The sequence below is a fragment of the Choloepus didactylus genome, chromosome 6, assembly GCF_015220235.1.
Source record: "Choloepus didactylus isolate mChoDid1 chromosome 6, mChoDid1.pri, whole genome shotgun sequence".
NCBI lineage: Eukaryota > Metazoa > Chordata > Mammalia > Pilosa > Megalonychidae > Choloepus > Choloepus didactylus.
In genome coordinates this window covers 61,000,850-61,017,006 of record NC_051312.1, presented here as the reverse complement: position 1 = coordinate 61,017,006, position 16,157 = coordinate 61,000,850, and the positions used below count along the sequence as shown (strand labels likewise).

General features: G+C 44.5%; 1 protein-coding gene across 10 annotated transcripts in view; it reads left to right on the top strand.

Moving 5' to 3' along the window:
* The window catches only part of NAV2 (neuron navigator 2), a 747,149-nt gene that overhangs the window by 673,811 nt on the left and 57,181 nt on the right, over positions 1 to 16,157 (top strand). For 8 of the 10 annotated variants that reach the window (XM_037839250.1, XM_037839247.1, XM_037839248.1 and 5 more), the window contains exons 14-19: positions 618 to 1,320; positions 3,983 to 4,450; positions 5,125 to 5,190; positions 6,585 to 6,629; positions 9,016 to 9,176; positions 10,575 to 10,763. In XM_037839250.1, coding sequence (XP_037695178.1) covers positions 618 to 1,320; positions 3,983 to 4,450; positions 5,125 to 5,190; positions 6,585 to 6,629; positions 9,016 to 9,176; positions 10,575 to 10,763 — 1,632 coding nt within the window. The remainder of the gene's footprint in view (positions 1 to 617; positions 1,321 to 3,982; positions 4,451 to 5,124; positions 5,191 to 6,584; positions 6,630 to 9,015; positions 9,177 to 10,574; positions 10,764 to 16,157) is intronic. The other 2 variants (XM_037839257.1, XM_037839249.1) reach the window with 1 other exon arrangement.

The following is a 16,157-nucleotide window of genomic DNA, read 5'->3' as shown; positions in this document are numbered from 1 at the left end:
CTTAAGGTTTAGACTCTGGGAATAATCTTCTCATATGGAGGTTCACATCCTACCTTTTTCCAATTGGAAATATGCAAGCACATGAACCTCTTAAACTCTGAAGATAGTTCAGCCACTGAGGCATGTTGAACTGGTTAAACTATGTGCTGAATAAGAGCTAACATACCAAGGCAGGCTCTTTAAGGGCATGTGTTTAGAAACTCTTGGTACATGGAGTTGATGTCAATGATTTAGGAGATGTATATAAACAAGGGTACTGTTTTTGCAGAAAGGCAGGAGTACCCCCTGGAAATATTAAGGACATTTAATTGACAGAGGGGTAACAATCAGTGAAAGGCAGGGTCTCTTTCCCAGACATACCAGTGGGTAGTTGGCTTTGTTTTATCCTGAGTTAATTTTGAGTGCTTTGCAAATGAGTAAACCAGTGACATCTCCTAAAAGGCTCACAGTGACAGTAGCAGACTAAATTATCTTGATAAAAGCTCTTTCCTCTGCCTCCCAAAGGTATTTCCTTCCCCAAGGAAACAGTGAACAAGTTCTTCTGAGAAGGGGAGCATCCTACGCTGGATGAGCCGAGCTCTCAGTTTGCAGGCTAACCTCGCTGATTTCTCCCTTAGGCAAAACAGACGATGCAAAGGTATCTGAGAAAGGAAGGCTTTCTCCCAAAGCCTCCCAGGTGAAGCGCTCCCCCTCAGACGCAGGCCGCAGCAGTGGCGACGAATCCAAAAAGCCCCTCCCCAGCAGCTCCAGGACACCCACTGCCAACGCCAGCAGCTTTGGGTTCAAGAAGCAGAGTGGCTCGGCTGCCGGTCTAGCCATGATCACGGCCAGCGGGGCCACTGTCACTAGCAGGTCAGCCACGCTAGGCAAAATCCCAAAATCATCTGCGCTTGTGGGTCGGTCCACCAGTCGGAAGACAAGCATGGATGGGGCTCCGAATCAGGACGATGGCTATCTGTCTCTCAGCTCCCGGACGAACTTGCAGTACCGGAGTCTGCCAAGGCCCAGTAAGTCCAACAGCCGGAACGGAGCTGGGAACAGGTCTAGTACCAGCAGCATAGATTCCAACATCAGCAGTAAGTCAGCGGGCCTGCCAGTGCCCAAGCTGAGGGAGCCATCCAAAGCAGCCCTCGGCAGCTCTCTGCCAGGTCTGGTCAACCAGACGGATAAGGAGAAAGGCATCTCGTCAGACAACGAGAGTGTGGCTTCCTGTAACTCAGTGAAAGTGAACCCGGCAGCCCAGCCCGTGTCCACTGCAGCGCAGGCCAGTCTGCCGCCCGGAGCCAAGTACCCAGACGTGGCCTCTCCCACGCTCCGCAGGTAAGTGGGTAAACGGTACCAGGCTGAACCGGAATGCATTGAATGGCATCCTGGATTGCGAATTGTCTGTTTTTTAGTTAAAGTGGCTTTGGTTTTTCTATACTTCAGTTCTTAGAAAACTGTCTAGTCAGATCCTGCCAGCAATTTTGCAGTTGATTGACTGTTTTCCCAAGTTGGAATGAAAAACTCAAACCTCTGGAATCAAACATCCTGGATTCAAATCCTGGAGCCACCCAGTTGGCCCAGTAACCTTACTTAATATTTCTGAATCCGTTTCCTCGTCCGTAAAATGGGGATGGCGATATCTGCCACGTAGGGTTGCTGGGGAGATGAATCTCTGTAGCCATGTCTGGCCCGTAGTAAGTGCTCAGTAAGTTAGTGACCATCCAAGATGAGGTCTTGATAGGCCCTTAGAGCTGGGTGGGGACAGCAGACAGTTTTGGGTTTGGTTTGGTTTGGTTGGTTTGGTTTTTTGTCGTGGTAATTCTGTAGCTGAGTTCCCTCATCATTATGTCAGGCAGTGAGTGATCTTGGCAAGATGCTTTTCTCAAATAGCCCAATATCCTCACATACTTTTTCAGACTGCATGCATAATACCAAGTTAGTTTCTAGCTCCCTTTAAAAAAATTTTTTTAATTAAAAAAAAAAAAAACTCTTAAAAGTAGAAGGATTTCTGAAAAGGAGAAATCATTTTCCTGTTACTTTAAAAAGGCATCATTTTCCCCCAGTGGGTGGAAAATTTCTACATGAGAATATTATCGTTCACTGGTTTTCTTTAAAAAATTTTTTTTTTTTACATATGGACAACTTTGGCCTGTTTGTATTATCTATTTATAATAAACACAGGACTATCCTCATCCTACCTTGCCCAGGAATGTTCTTGTCATAAGAAAGAGTAAGTCCCAAGGAGAGAAAATAAAGCAGTGGAAAAAAAATTATATGCACATGTACATATTTGGGGATGAATAGGTATACTTGAAAAGACTTCAGAAGAAGCATTCCACATGAAGGGTATAATGTAGCAGTTCACTGTTCTTTGTCTAGACTTGATTATTAGAATTTCAGTAATGATTTTTTTTCAGGGGAAGGAAGATCCTGTTGTTCTAAATACTTTGTCGTTTTAACAGAGTGCCTCGTAAATGAAAATTCTCTCTGCATCTTGCCTCAAGTATTATATGTGATATTCACTCTTTGGAATTATAGATTTCCTTTAGTAACTACAAAGGCATTTTACTAGACCCTTAGGCTAGTGTAATAGAATACGCTATTCTATTACAGGCAACTTTTTAGGCTCTATAAATGGAGTGCCATTCAGCCAGTTCCTGGTAAATTACATTTTTCCTAAATCGTTAAGGTGTTCTCATTTCTCCCCGTGCACATTAGTCTGGAGAAGATAAATCTTGGGTGACGGGTGATAACTCTTTTCAAATGATTTGAAAGACTAAGACAAAAAGGATTGGGCTTTTTCTGTGTAGTTACACAGAGCAGGATTAGAAACAATGTGTACAAGTCAGAAGGAGATTGATCGGATAGATCAGATTTTGGTTTTCTAACAATTAGAAGTGGTTGGCAATGGAGCAGGTTACCCTTTGAAGTAGTGAGGTCCCTGTCCCTGGAAGTATGTAGCATTCTGAAACTAAGATGTTATGATAGGATATTTCATTCCCTGATTGTCACCAGGCAAAAGTGTTTCTCTCCTGTCACCAGACATTGTAGGGAGGATTGAGTGTCTGTTTCTTTTTACAATAACTGAGTTCTGTAGGACCTTTTGGAGAGGGCAAAGATCAAGCCCACACTGCTCTGAGTAGCTGAGTAAAAGGCGATTTGCCTATCATAGTATGTAGCAGCTTCATCACTTTTCAAAGGCATCTATTCCACCTGGGTTTTAGTGGGTGGAATAAAGACCTTGCATTTCTGGAATGGGAACCACCCTCTGACCAGCACTCTACCAGAGATCCCCCAGCCAAGAGAAAAGGGGTGCACTTATGCCATTCTCTAATTCCCCGTATCCCGATGACATGGAAAGACAGCTCCGTGTGTGTCCCTGTGACACAGTTCACACCTGCTGTACCTTATGAACCCAGCTAGGTTTTTGTGTATATCATTGGGTAGTACAAACTCTCTGGCTCTAAAGACAAAGCTCTCAGTTTGGGCTTTACAGTTTGAGACAAATCTGTGAAGGTACTTTTCCCAGGCCCCATCCAGATCCTAAACTCATCCTCTTGATTCTGCATGTTGTGCTTGGAGATCCTAGGAAACCCACTTTGTGCCCAGTACTCATGAATTGAGTGCCAGCTTTGTGCCTGGGGTCGTGGAGACAAAGAAGATTAAGACAGCTCTTTAACCTCTAAATTTTTCCAGGACCAAGGCAATTTTCTAGTTAGTATATACTTACAGAAAGAAGGAGAAGCCGTGTGGATAGGCCTATTCTCCATCTGTCCTCACAGCCAGGGCCTCAGCTGCAGCCTCGACTTGAAGTCGGAACCTTGTGATACACCATTATCCAGGCCCACTTAATGGGCAACATTTCCCATTTCCCTAGCAATGCCTGTGCCTCCTTCCCCAGGGATTCTCACTGTCTCCAGGGCCCCACCCTTCTTTAACAGCTCCGTGCCCCTTGGCACCGGGTGTTCAATCCACACAACCCTTTGTCTCTTCACAGACTCTTTGGTGGGAAGCCTACCAAGCAAGTGCCCATCGCCACAGCCGAAAACATGAAAAATTCGGTGGTCATCTCCAACCCTCATGCCACCATGACCCAGCAAGGTAACCTAGACTCCCCCTCAGGCAGTGGCATCCTGAGCAGCGGGAGCAGCAGCCCTCTCTACAGTAAGAATGTGGACAGCAACCCGTCTCCACTAGCCTCCAGCCCCAGCTCCGCCCACTCGGCCCCCTCCAACAGCCTCACCTGGGGCACCAACGCCAGCAGCCCCTCGGCAGTTAGCAAGGACGGCCTGGGCTTCCAGTCCGTTAGCAGCCTCCACACCAGCTGCGAGTCCATTGACATCTCCCTCAGCAGCGGAGGGGGGCTGAGTCACAATTCCTCCACTGGCCTCATCGCCTCCTCTAAGGACGACTCCCTGACTCCCTTTGTCAGAACCAACAGTGTAAAGACCACACTGTCGGAAAGGTTGGTGGTGTGCATTTGGCTGCCTGTATCTCTGAGGAAGGCATCCTTCCCAAAGTAAAACCATTGAGTTAGGAATCCCAAATGTTAAATAATCTTTGCCTGTGAGATTCTCTCTGCCTAATTATGGCTATCTTGCCTGGGAGAAGCCAGTTTGGGATAGAATTAAGCTTGGCTCTGCTTCCTGTTATCTTTTTTTGTTGTGGTTATTCTCAGTGCTTAGAGTGACTGCAAGTCTCTTGGAAGCAGCTCTAGTGCTTCCATTTGAAAAGACTTTCAGCCTTTGAAATACTCCCATTGTATTCTGTCTGTCCATCAGCTGCTTCTTTCCCCACCCCCTGTGGTTGTGCGAGCAGGGTAGGGGGAGGCTGCAGCCATGGAAGGTGTGGTGGGATGCTCTTTACGCGGCTTGGTTGATACCGTGGTCTTGGCAAACACCTTCCTACCAAAGGGCTGCTGGCCATCGTGATAGGAAATCAAGTAACTAAAAGTGTCCACACAACCCTGGATTTTACTGCAGTAGTGATAGGTCTTGAGTTTCTCCACATAGGGAAGAATGCCAGGACTGATCAGCCGCGGGAATGAGAAAAATGTGCGGATCACTGTATATAACCCCTCCTCTTGTTTCTTCCAATCTAATGTTCCTTCTCTTGTTTTCTACCTGCCTGGACTTCTAGCCCTCTTTCCTCCCCTGCCGCTAGCCCTAAGTTCTGCAGAAGTACTCTGCCCAGGAAACAAGACAGGTAATGACACTGCAGGCTGGGTCCCCTCTGTGCCTCTAGGTTCCTGTGCCCATCTGTGTCAAGCCAGATGTCTTGTGAGGCTGTTGGCTTGAGGCTTCTGCTTGTGTTTTGTGGTTGCAGTGTACTCTGTGGCACCCTGACATGCCAGTGAGGGACTGTCCCGCTGTCCATTGACGCCCAGGGAAAGGCGGAGCTGGGCTGGACCCTTCGTTCCCTGCCATTTGACCTGAGGCGGCAGAAGCTCTCACTTGCATTTCGGGCTTTTTGTGGCATGCTCCTGCTTCCCAGCTTCCCATCCTTTCCTTTCTCTCCTCGCCCCTCCCCAAGCCCCACAAGCCCAGAAATGATCTGCCACCCATTGTACAGCTTGGCCCTCACCTTTGCCCGCCCCGCACCTCCCCCACTTCCCACGCAGCTGGCTCTTTTCCCTTTCAAAGTCCTTTGCTGCAGTTTGGCTCCTTACGTCGTGCAGGCTGTTGTGTTCTGTGTGCCCCTTTCCTGTAATGACAATGAAAAATAATATGTGGAGTGTTAAGACTTGAAAAATGAAGAGGCTGTGTTTGCCCCCGGCTGCCCTGGGGGTGGGCCTTGGGGGCAGATATTGACCTTAACTTTGTAGGGGAGCGATGGTTTGGCCAAACATAATAAGCAGATGTTTTTTCATGTTAAAAAAGAAAAGTAATGAAAAACCTTTTCACCCCATCAACAGCAAAACTTTGTTTTTTTGTCAGACTCAAACCAAGACTTTAAAACCCTTGTTCTTTGGAAATCCAAATGCCTTTACTTTATCAGCCAGCAAGTTGAAACCTGCCCAGACTTGGGCCCAGGGCTTAGCGCCTCGCTACGCCCAACGGGAGCTAAGGAAATTGAGAGGAACCTGGAATTCACTTTGCTACAGATGAATTCCAAATATGCAGATTGCTAGCCTCTTGAAATCCTCTAACTCTTCTCCCACTTGAAGTCATTCCCAGTGGCATTTAGGGTGTGGGTTAGTGTTAGGGGTACAGAGAAGCTGGCAGCTCTACCGCTGCAAAGCAGTAGTGGGGATACAGAGCTGGGCAACTGGGCAGCTGGTGGCTCGGGCTCTGCTTTGAGGTGGGGCCGCCCCTGAAACTTGCTTTGAACCTGTGGAAAAGGAGGGACAATTGGGGCTGAGCAATTCAGGCCTCCTGGAGACTGATGTCAGCCCAGACCACAGATGGGGTTTCTTTGGTTTTCCATGGATGTACTGCATGCATGGCTGGATGAGGGAGTACTCCCTGGTGATGAGGGTGTCCATGCTACCCTTATTTCCCCAGATCTCTTCCGCCCCTTCCCCAGGCTCTTCCCCTTCACACTCACTCCCTGCCTTCTCTGTGCTTCTCTGAAGTTGTTTTTGTTTTAACTTTCTACAGTGACCTGCACCTTGATAGGAACACTTTGCCTAAGAAAGGACTCAGGTATCTGTTTCTTCCTTGCATCCATGCCATTTGTTGTGGCTTTGGAGCTTGGCTGTATGACTTTTTCATGGCTGGTGGGGGTTTGGGCTGGGGACCCCGCTTTGGCCACTGCAGCAGGACCCTTTGGATGAAGATCCCCCTCGTATCCTCCCTTTCTCACTTCTCCGTTTGTTGGCTTATTTGCTTGAGCAGGTGCTGTGCTTCCCACCCACCCCCACACCTCCCCCAGGCTTAATGTGGTAAAACCATCTCATGAAAAACATCCCTGGGCAAGCCCAAAGAGCAGTCACTGCTGCTTCTGGGGCCAGTGGGTAAATTGCTGACCGGTTCACCATGACCATTCTCTTCATGGGGCTGTCTTCCAAGAGAAGGGACTTGACTTATAGCATGTTGATTTGTTAGCTGGGACAAGGGCAAAGGAAGAGAGGAACATTTCCCTCCAAATGGAAAATATTTAATGTTTTGGCCCATGGAAAATTGCTAAAGACAGATACTTTGCACTCATCTAATTATTCTAATCAAAAATTGGGTCAACTTTCGATGCCAATTTTTTGTTGAAAATAAAGAAAAGACTGCCAGGAAGGAATTTCCTTTCTTTCATAATAAATGGTAGTTGGATTCATTTTTGGTGCTAATCCTGGTGAAACAAGATGCTATAAGTCACCAGTGCTCATTCCATTTAAATCACTTTGCCAACCAGGGGAACTTCCGTTTGCTAACACCTTCCCCATGATCTTACTGTCTTATGACTTGCAGCTGTCATTTCTCCTGCTCCCTAAACACCTCATTCTTTGTAGCATCGGCTTCACCCTGTACTAAGCATTAAGTGCTTTTGCATAAAATGGAACTTGGAATGAAATGTTTCATTGCTGTCATGTATGTCTGTAGTTAATAACCTGCACCTCTTAAGGCTGAGAGCATTTTGAACACTAACGTGAGGTAGGTATCAAAGCTTCCTTTCAGTGGGAGCTCTAAGTAAAGCCACCTCTAAGAATCTGAAAAAGGAAAATATTGAAAAATCCTCTAGCACGTGTCCTGCGGGAGGGAGTTTAGCACTGTGGCTTAGAAGGGTGGGTAGGCAAGGCCTTTTATACTTAACAGTTCACATCATGCTTAGGAGAGCTACTTGTCAGCAGACATGCCAGATTCTTAAATCCCAGCCCCTCTTAATATGAGTGTGACATTGATACCCTGATGTCCCAAGAGGAAGCTCACCTCTCTAAATATTAACATTTTGAAATGCTGTCTATATGTCGATAGCAGATTCTATCCTATCAATATCATGTAGCTCTGGCTTTTTAAAATTGGTTTTCCAAAATTCAGAAAGGGATATATGATAGACCACTTTAATATATAACATTAAGGAAGAAGCATTTTTATGTTCCTGTTCACTGACTCTCCCTTTGTAGCTCACTCCTTCAGTATACACACATACCCAATACCAACATACCGACAACACTATACCAAGACCTTTTCTTAAGGCAGAAGAATTCCTCTATTAAGTAACAGTGGTCTCCCCATTAGTACATGTGTTTATCATTCCAGTGGTAACCCAGCCACATGAGCTCTTAGGAATTCTATATGTTTCCCATGGGCATAAGGAAAAGAGCATAGGTTTTGGAATCAAACATGGATTGGAATCTCTGCTGGGTGTCCCTGAGTGGAAACTGGGAGTAATTAGCATTTCTTTTGCTGGGTAGGTCTGAGACTTCAGTGGGATGGTATCTATGAAGACACCTAGCACATTGTTGGCATTCAATAAATCATTACCAAAGAGCTTTCAGAATAGATGAGGAGGTAGACCCCCACGTGACTTCTCGAGACCCTCCCATGTGTAAAACCTGATGGTTATGGTGCTATTTAAGAAGACTTGTTTATGCTGGAATGAAGCAACTGCTATAAGCATCAGTGTCCTCAGACCTTCCCCTTTTCAAGTCTGGTTTCTGATACACTGTGATTCATAGCCACATATTTGTGCTCTAGAATGCAGATGGCCTGAGTTATCTAATTAAAGTTCCCTAAAAGCTCTAACAGCTGCATGTTTTGTTGCTTCAATACTGTCAAGGTGAAAGCTTTGACATAACGCTGTCATGAATCAACATGTTATAGATATGCCCAGTGACGGCTCTTTTAAGCATTTACTGATCTTGCTCCCTTTATGTATTCCTCCCAAACTGAAAGGAATTGCAATTTTCCCTAAAGGCGGCCAAATAGCAAAAAAAGATCACGAGAAATTTCGTAAGTTTCAGGGTACGTTGTAATGTGATTTTTAAAAAATCATCGTTGGATATGTATTTTCTTTTTATATATTTACCTTCAGCTCCATGGGATTCATTTTCATAAGCATTGTTCATAGTTAACCCCAGCTTGATTTCCGTCTGTCCAGGTATACTCCCACCTCCCAGCTGCGCACTCAAGAAGATGCAAAAGAATGGTTACGGTCCCATTCTGCAGGGGGCCTGCAGGACACGGCTGCCAACTCCCCTTTCTCCTCCGGCTCCAGTGTAACTTCTCCCTCTGGAACAAGATTCAACTTTTCCCAGCTTGGTGAGTAGCCACTTGTCATCAGATGTGTTGATTGGCTCCATAGGGCAGAGGTTATCTTGTGTTTTGAAAGAGAAATGTGGTCACAGGCAGGTGGTCACATCACTGTCAGTATCTGATCAGCCCTCAGCAATGTGGCTTGGTTACAGGAGATTGATAGCAAAAGAAAGAGAAAAAAGTAACAAAGGTTTGGGTACTCTCATCAGTAATTCTGTTTACGTGGCTGAAATAGGTAGGGTTATGGCAAACGGCAAACCATCCCATCCTCGAGAAGAATGCGTTCTATTTCTGAGACCTCTGATGAAGTAGGTTTTGCAGTGTATCCTGTGTTTGGTCTTCCTTATTGGTTTACTAAGCTGGAAACATAACAGGTTTTGATTGAACCAAATATTCTTGGAAATGCCTGCAACTGACATAATGCTCTGACTGGCACCATGGGGAAAGAAAAATAATTTGTACCACAGTCCCTGAGTAACATGTCAATAGGATCTTTTTAGAGAGATAAAACGCACCCACATAGACCCATAAAATAGGGTGAAAGAGAACAATCCGAAGCTTTATATGAAAGCATGTGTAAGCCTGAATATAATCCAATAGCAAGTGGTTTATAGTTAGAAAAAGGAAAGATCAGCTGGCTGGATTATTGGACAAGGTTACATGAAGGTGGTAAATGGAAGATTGAAGGAGAACAAAAAAAATTTTTTTCCCCAATCTTTTGTTTTACTGTTTAGAGTGAATGTTGTGAATAATAGAAATGTGTCTTTAAGGACAGGTGTGGCTTGAAATTAAAAAAAGCTTTAATCTTCAATTTGAGTAAATGAATACCTCTGAAAAATATTGTATGTTACTAAAATGGACAGCATTTTAATAAGAATTAGCCAGTTTTGGCTCAGGTAGATGTGCTCCCCGTGAGCTGAAGCTCTTTATACACCAGTATTAAAGGTTAACCATCTGAGGTAATGGGACCTGTGTTCATATTGTTCTTTCCTAGCCATAACTCTTTGAGGCAAGAGATTCTTGTCATGCACAAATGCTTCCCATCTGATCAAAAGCTGAGTTGGACTATTTTGGGTTTTTGGCTTTAGAGTGCATTGTTCCAGATGAACCCAGGGAGTAATTAAGCTCATGCCTGGAAGGTGACACTGGCTTGTCTGAACGTGCCAAGTTGGAAAGCCGAGGCCCAGGGCTTTGCTTTGGAACTGACCCGCCTTTCCTCCCTTATTTTTAGCTCCAAGTGTGTAACTCAAACATTGATGTGACTGCCTTTTAGGAAATAGGCAAGGGAGCTAAGTCAGCAGGAACGTGTATGGCTGACCACGAGCAGTCACCTCCTTGCCCCCATCTGAGAATCGAACAGAGGCGTGCATTTCCAGCCTTTTGATTCTGTTCCTTTCACTCCAGCGAGTCCCACCACTGTCACCCAGATGAGCTTGTCCAACCCGACGATGCTGAGAACCCACAGCCTCTCCAATGCCGATGGGCAGTATGACCCGTACACTGACAGCCGCTTTCGGAACAGCTCCATGTCCCTGGATGAGAAGAGCCGAACCATGAGCCGGTCTGGCTCATTCCGGGATGGGTTTGAAGAAGGTAAGTGAGGAAGCTTGCCGTCTGTCAGATTACACGGTGTGGTTGATGAGCCTCTAGGTTGAGTTTCCTTTACAGTCCTGAGAGGTGCCTGTACCTGCTTCCAATGCTTCTTCCTATCCTGGGGGCCACGGTTCAGGAGCACAGCTCTAGGGAACTCTGAAAAGTAGAGTCTGGCTCTTCATTAACCATGGAGGACTTCAGGGAAGAGGCTGCTGGAAAAAAAAAAAAAGATGAACCTTAGAGCTGACCGAGTTCCACTCTAGGCTTCTCTCTTCTGGACTCGAGCCACGGCTTTTTGGCATGCACCTCCATCTTGAGGCTCAGCCGCTGGCTCACCATCTTGGCAGAGCGACTTACTGGAGAGTTCATTTCCCTGTGCTGACGTACCCCTGTGGCTTTGGAGGGCTGTGGGCAGCCGTGCCTCTCTGTTCCACTCCAGAATTTTCTATATCTTTCTTCGAGTGTCTGTTTTTTGTTTTTTAAGTTTGTTGCATTTGGTTATGCCCTTTTCCTTCTTTGGTTGCTGATTGTGAATATTTGGGGTTGGATATTCTGTTTTGTTCCTTTTAATCAGAACTGTGGGAGAACAATTCTCTGGGGAAGCCTGTCAGCCGTCTTCATAACTCAGTTCATTTCTCTTTCCCGTTGTTCTTTCTCCTGAGTTATCTATGAGTTGGGAGTGTAGGCCATCAAAATGCTCTGGAGGGACATCACTCCCACCCTTCCTAGAGATGGGGCTGATCCAACAGTGGAGGAAGGACTCACTGACTAATGGTTTGGAACATGGAATAAGAATGCTAGGGTTTGAATTCCAGCTTTACTTCTTAGGCCTATGATCTAGGGCAAGTTACTTCACCTGCCCGGGCCTCTATTTTTTCACCAATGAAATGGGAATAATAATAGTACCTATCTCATGGAATTAGGGGGGTTAAATTAAATATACATATAAATGTTAATGCTTATAATAGTGTTATTACACGTCACAGCCTATAGACACAGCTTCAGCATTGGCTTCTTGGGAGCTAGAAGTCCCCAGCTGGAGGATGGGGAATCTTGGAGCAGCCTGAGGACCACACCTCTAGTTGTGCCCTATTTCTTTTTTTTTCCCCGTGACAGAAAAGAATGTGGGAGAGGGACTCTTTGGTGCTTACCTCTCTGCTCCCTTTACCTGTGGGAGTGGGGGAACATGCATCCTCCCAGTGGGAAAACAAACTTGTTTAGGGGGGATCTGAAATCAAGAGGGAGAGAAATTTGAGATGTAGGGTCTGCTTTTGCCCAGTGTTCTTTTTTAACAAAAATTTTAAAGAGTTTAGTTATAGAGTGCCCCCCTCCCCCTGGGTTAATCTTCCTGATGACTTAATACTCTCCACCTTGATTTCTGTATCATTTGCATCCAGTGACAAACAGTGAGCAGACACAGTCTGTAAATCCATATATGGGAACCTGCTGGAACAGAGGATTAAGGAGGGGTGGGTGGATGGATCCTGCGTTACTGAGTGTTTTGCTAGATTTAGGAGCTAGAAATTAGTTATATAACCCTTCAGAGCTGTAATATTGGAGGATATATTAGCCATCAGGTGAAGGCAGGCAGTTTGTCTTTAACTTTGTTCTAGTAAGTGTGCTAGCCCAGCACTGCCACAGAGCATTTCCTAGCCTCCTTGACGACTGCTTACATGTGGTTCATGCTGTGCTGTATCCATCTTCCATGTCATATGTGTACCTGAGTAAACCATGTTCAGTACTGAAGCTTGTCCAAACAAGCACTATTTGCCTCATAAAGGTCCAGCACCATTACGGTATCATCAGATAGCTTTTATTTATTCCATCTGGAATCAAGCTGTCAGGCAACAATTATGGATTATCTGGGATGTCAAACTGACATTGATAAAAAGGGATTGCCCACAAGCAGTATCTAGACTTTTGTAAACCTAGTGATTCATGCTGATGTGGAACTGAAGCACAGAGGTAAAAATCTAATTTGGGGGAAGGGTGTAAGACTGCTGTCGATATACCATGAAATGTAACATTTTCATCTTTTGGGGAGATTTGGTGTTACATTGACTTTATTTCTTCCAAGGGTATTACATTAAAGAAAATAAATAAGGCTTGTGTAATTAGGTTTTTTTAATTCCATTGAGTGAAGAAAGATTTTATTTTAATCTAGAAATTCCCAATATTGTAGGAACAGTTAGGGAAAAATTCACGTTATGTTTGGACCAAATAGAAGCTCTTTATAATAGTCAATTAGCACATCGTATGCCACAAAGGAGGATAGAAATTTAGGAGGAATTAGCACAAGTACTTGTGTGAGATTTTTGTGAGATTTAATTAGCACTTTCCATTTTGAAGGAAGTGAAAATCACAAATATGTAGATTGGGTACAGTCGTGTTCCAGATGCAGCCTTTCAAAGTTATTGCAGGTAAATTAATTTCCATTATGTGCATTATGCAATCTTAAAAGTCAACTTTAATAGCATATATTTAGGGGAATGGTTGAGGCATATTTAAAATGGATGCCTTTGGGAGAAAAAACATCCAGCGACTTCACCAAAAATCATGAAGAGTGCAGTCTAAAATGCAGAAATCCACAGGAGTAGAGCAGCTTATTAATAATGAAATCTTGCATTGGACTTCACTTGTGTTCATAGCCTTTGAGCTATGTATGTGATCCATATCCTCGCAACTCCACTGTTAGCAGTGTGACCTCAGTTAAGGGACTTGACCCTGCTCAGCCTCTATTTTCTGTTCATTAAATTGTAGAAAATAATTGTGCCTGCCTCAAAGATCCAAAGTGGAGATTAAATGAGATAAATCCTGGAAAGCATTTAGCAAAATACCTGGCTTGTAATAAATACTCAGTCCATGGTGGCTATTATTATATTTGTCGTTCGTTCTTTAATCCTTCTCCCTACCACCTCTGTAGGGCCATTATTATTTATCCCCATTTCGTTTATGGTTACGCTGAGACAGAAGTAACTTTAGGACTTTATGCAACTAGGACTAGATCCTAAGACTCTTGATTCCGAGCTCTCTTTCTACTTGATCCAACCTCAGCAGTTGGCTCTTCCTTAGTCTTAGCTGGGCTCCCTTGCCTGTCTGAGGCAAACTCTGGTTCATCTTCAATGAAGAAGGTGTGTATTCTCTGTTTTGGATTAGGCTCTCTTTGTGGTTGAGAGGCAGGTCAGTCTATTTACCATCAGAACTATATCTTATTGTCATTGGCTCCTTCTGTAGGACCCCGTGGTGGAATGGGAAGTAGAGTGGAATGCCTAGACTCAACATTCTTTCCCTGCTCCTGACTCTGCTCCTGTGCTAGGTCATATTACTTAACCTCTCTGGACCTTAATGTACTTTTCTGTTAATTGGGGGTAAAAACTCCTGTGCTGCTTGGAAATAATATTACCTGCATGTTCCCCATAATGGTGAGAATCAGATCAAACAATAGTATAAATTAGAAAGTATTTTGATAAGTATGAAGCTGCAAAATATATATATATATGTGTGTGTGTGTAAATATATATTATATATATATAAATATATATATAATACCCAAGTGTGACATCACAGGCATTTGATTGCTTTATTGGCTGGAATATGCCCAGTTGTTTCATTCTATCTGGTGATTTCGTTCCTACCAGAAACTTCTTTCTTCTCAAACATCAATCCTACCTTGTGCCTACGCATGAGGGGCTTAGGAAATTATTCTGAAACATACCAAAAGGCTTAAAAAACAAAACAAAACAAAAAAAACTCAGAAACCAGTAAACCTGGTCACTCAAGGGGCAGAGCAGTCCCCAGACTTCTGGCCAGGAGACCCTGTTACTAAATTGCTGTGTGAGCTTAAGCAAGTCACTTAACCTCTCTGGGTTTCAGATTCCTTAGTGGCAGAGGTGGACCAGATATTCTGTGTTTCCTTCAGCTGTAAAATTTTGGAATTACCAGTATAGGGAGGGAAATTGCATGGCATGCGTTAGCTGTTTTTGGTCTTGTAACTCCCATAAGTATTTTGTTGTCCAAAAGTATCCAAGCTGCAAAACCCAGGCTATGACCTGGTACACTTCACATGAAAGAGGGCCAAGTACAATGGTTAAGGCAAGCCACATTCAGTTTGGGGTTGACTGGAAATCAAGGAGTCTGTTTCTTTGGAGCACAACCTTGCTATTGCTATTTACAAGTGAGAGGAGTTAATTACAGAGAAAAATAATTGCCTCCCCGCAAAGCATAGCAGATGTGTATTTCTCTGCCTGTGGCACCAATCTGGCACTGAGAAGTTGCTGAAGGCAGTGTCAGTAAGTCTGTTTCTGCAATGGAGAAATATAAGAGAAAAAACTTCTGTTCTCCAGCAGCCAAAGGCCATGCAGCAGTCCAGTATAGGACTCTAGAGTCTGCCTCTGCCAGGGCCATCATGCAAACATGATTGAAAGGTGGCTACATGTTATCCGCATCTCTTCCTCCAACTTGGCCTCCAAAATTATCTCCCCTCTAGTGTCTGTGTCATGGGGCTGAAGAAACTTGCCCTTTAGAACCTTAGGCTACCAGGCTGGTGCATGAGCAGCCTCTGTTAAAGTGTGGACATATTAACACTGAAAGCCGTTATTGGCCACTGACACCTTAAACTCATCTTTTATGGGGTCAGATATGTCATAGAGGCAGGAATAATGGAGGAAAAGGTCTAAAACTCCAGGCATTGCTAAAAGGGGGGGAGGTAAGTGGTGGTGCAGGAACAGCCACAGAGCAATGGGCAGCTGCTAAGAGAGAAGAGGGCTGGAATGGCAAGCCAAGAGCTCCGTGGGTTCAGATGAAAGAGGAAGCCCATCCAGGTGGTGGTCAGGAAATGAGGAAGGACTCCATGGAGAAGATAACCATTTGAACCCATCCTAGAGATTTCAACAGGAAGAAATTAGAAACATCATAACTAAACTGCATGACCAAAGACTCTGAAGCAGGAAAGTACTATGCAGGGCATGCTTGGGAGAGAAGTGCAGGACTCCTAGTGTGATGGACATACAGAGGAGGAATGGGAGGCTGGGGAAAGTCTACTGGAAAGACAATGTAGGCACTTGAGTTTTAGGCCAAGCTGTTCATCAAACATCTTGTTGGCAGATAGCTTCTGCCGAATGCTGATCCAAGTTGAGTTTACTTCTTGGGTGATAAGTGATTGCCGTTTAGTACCCATGGAAAGTGGCTCTTAAGCCTCCTACTTCCAGACCACAGGCTGTAACATGGCATGGGGGGACAGGCATTCCACCTGTGATCAGGAAAGCTGTGCCCAATTAAAAGGGCCTTGATGTCTGTATGGGAATGTTTCTTTCAAACAAGTTGCTGAAAGATTACCGAAGAAAATATTATTTAAAGAACCAGGTTTCCAAAAAGATAAAGAAACCAGAATACCCA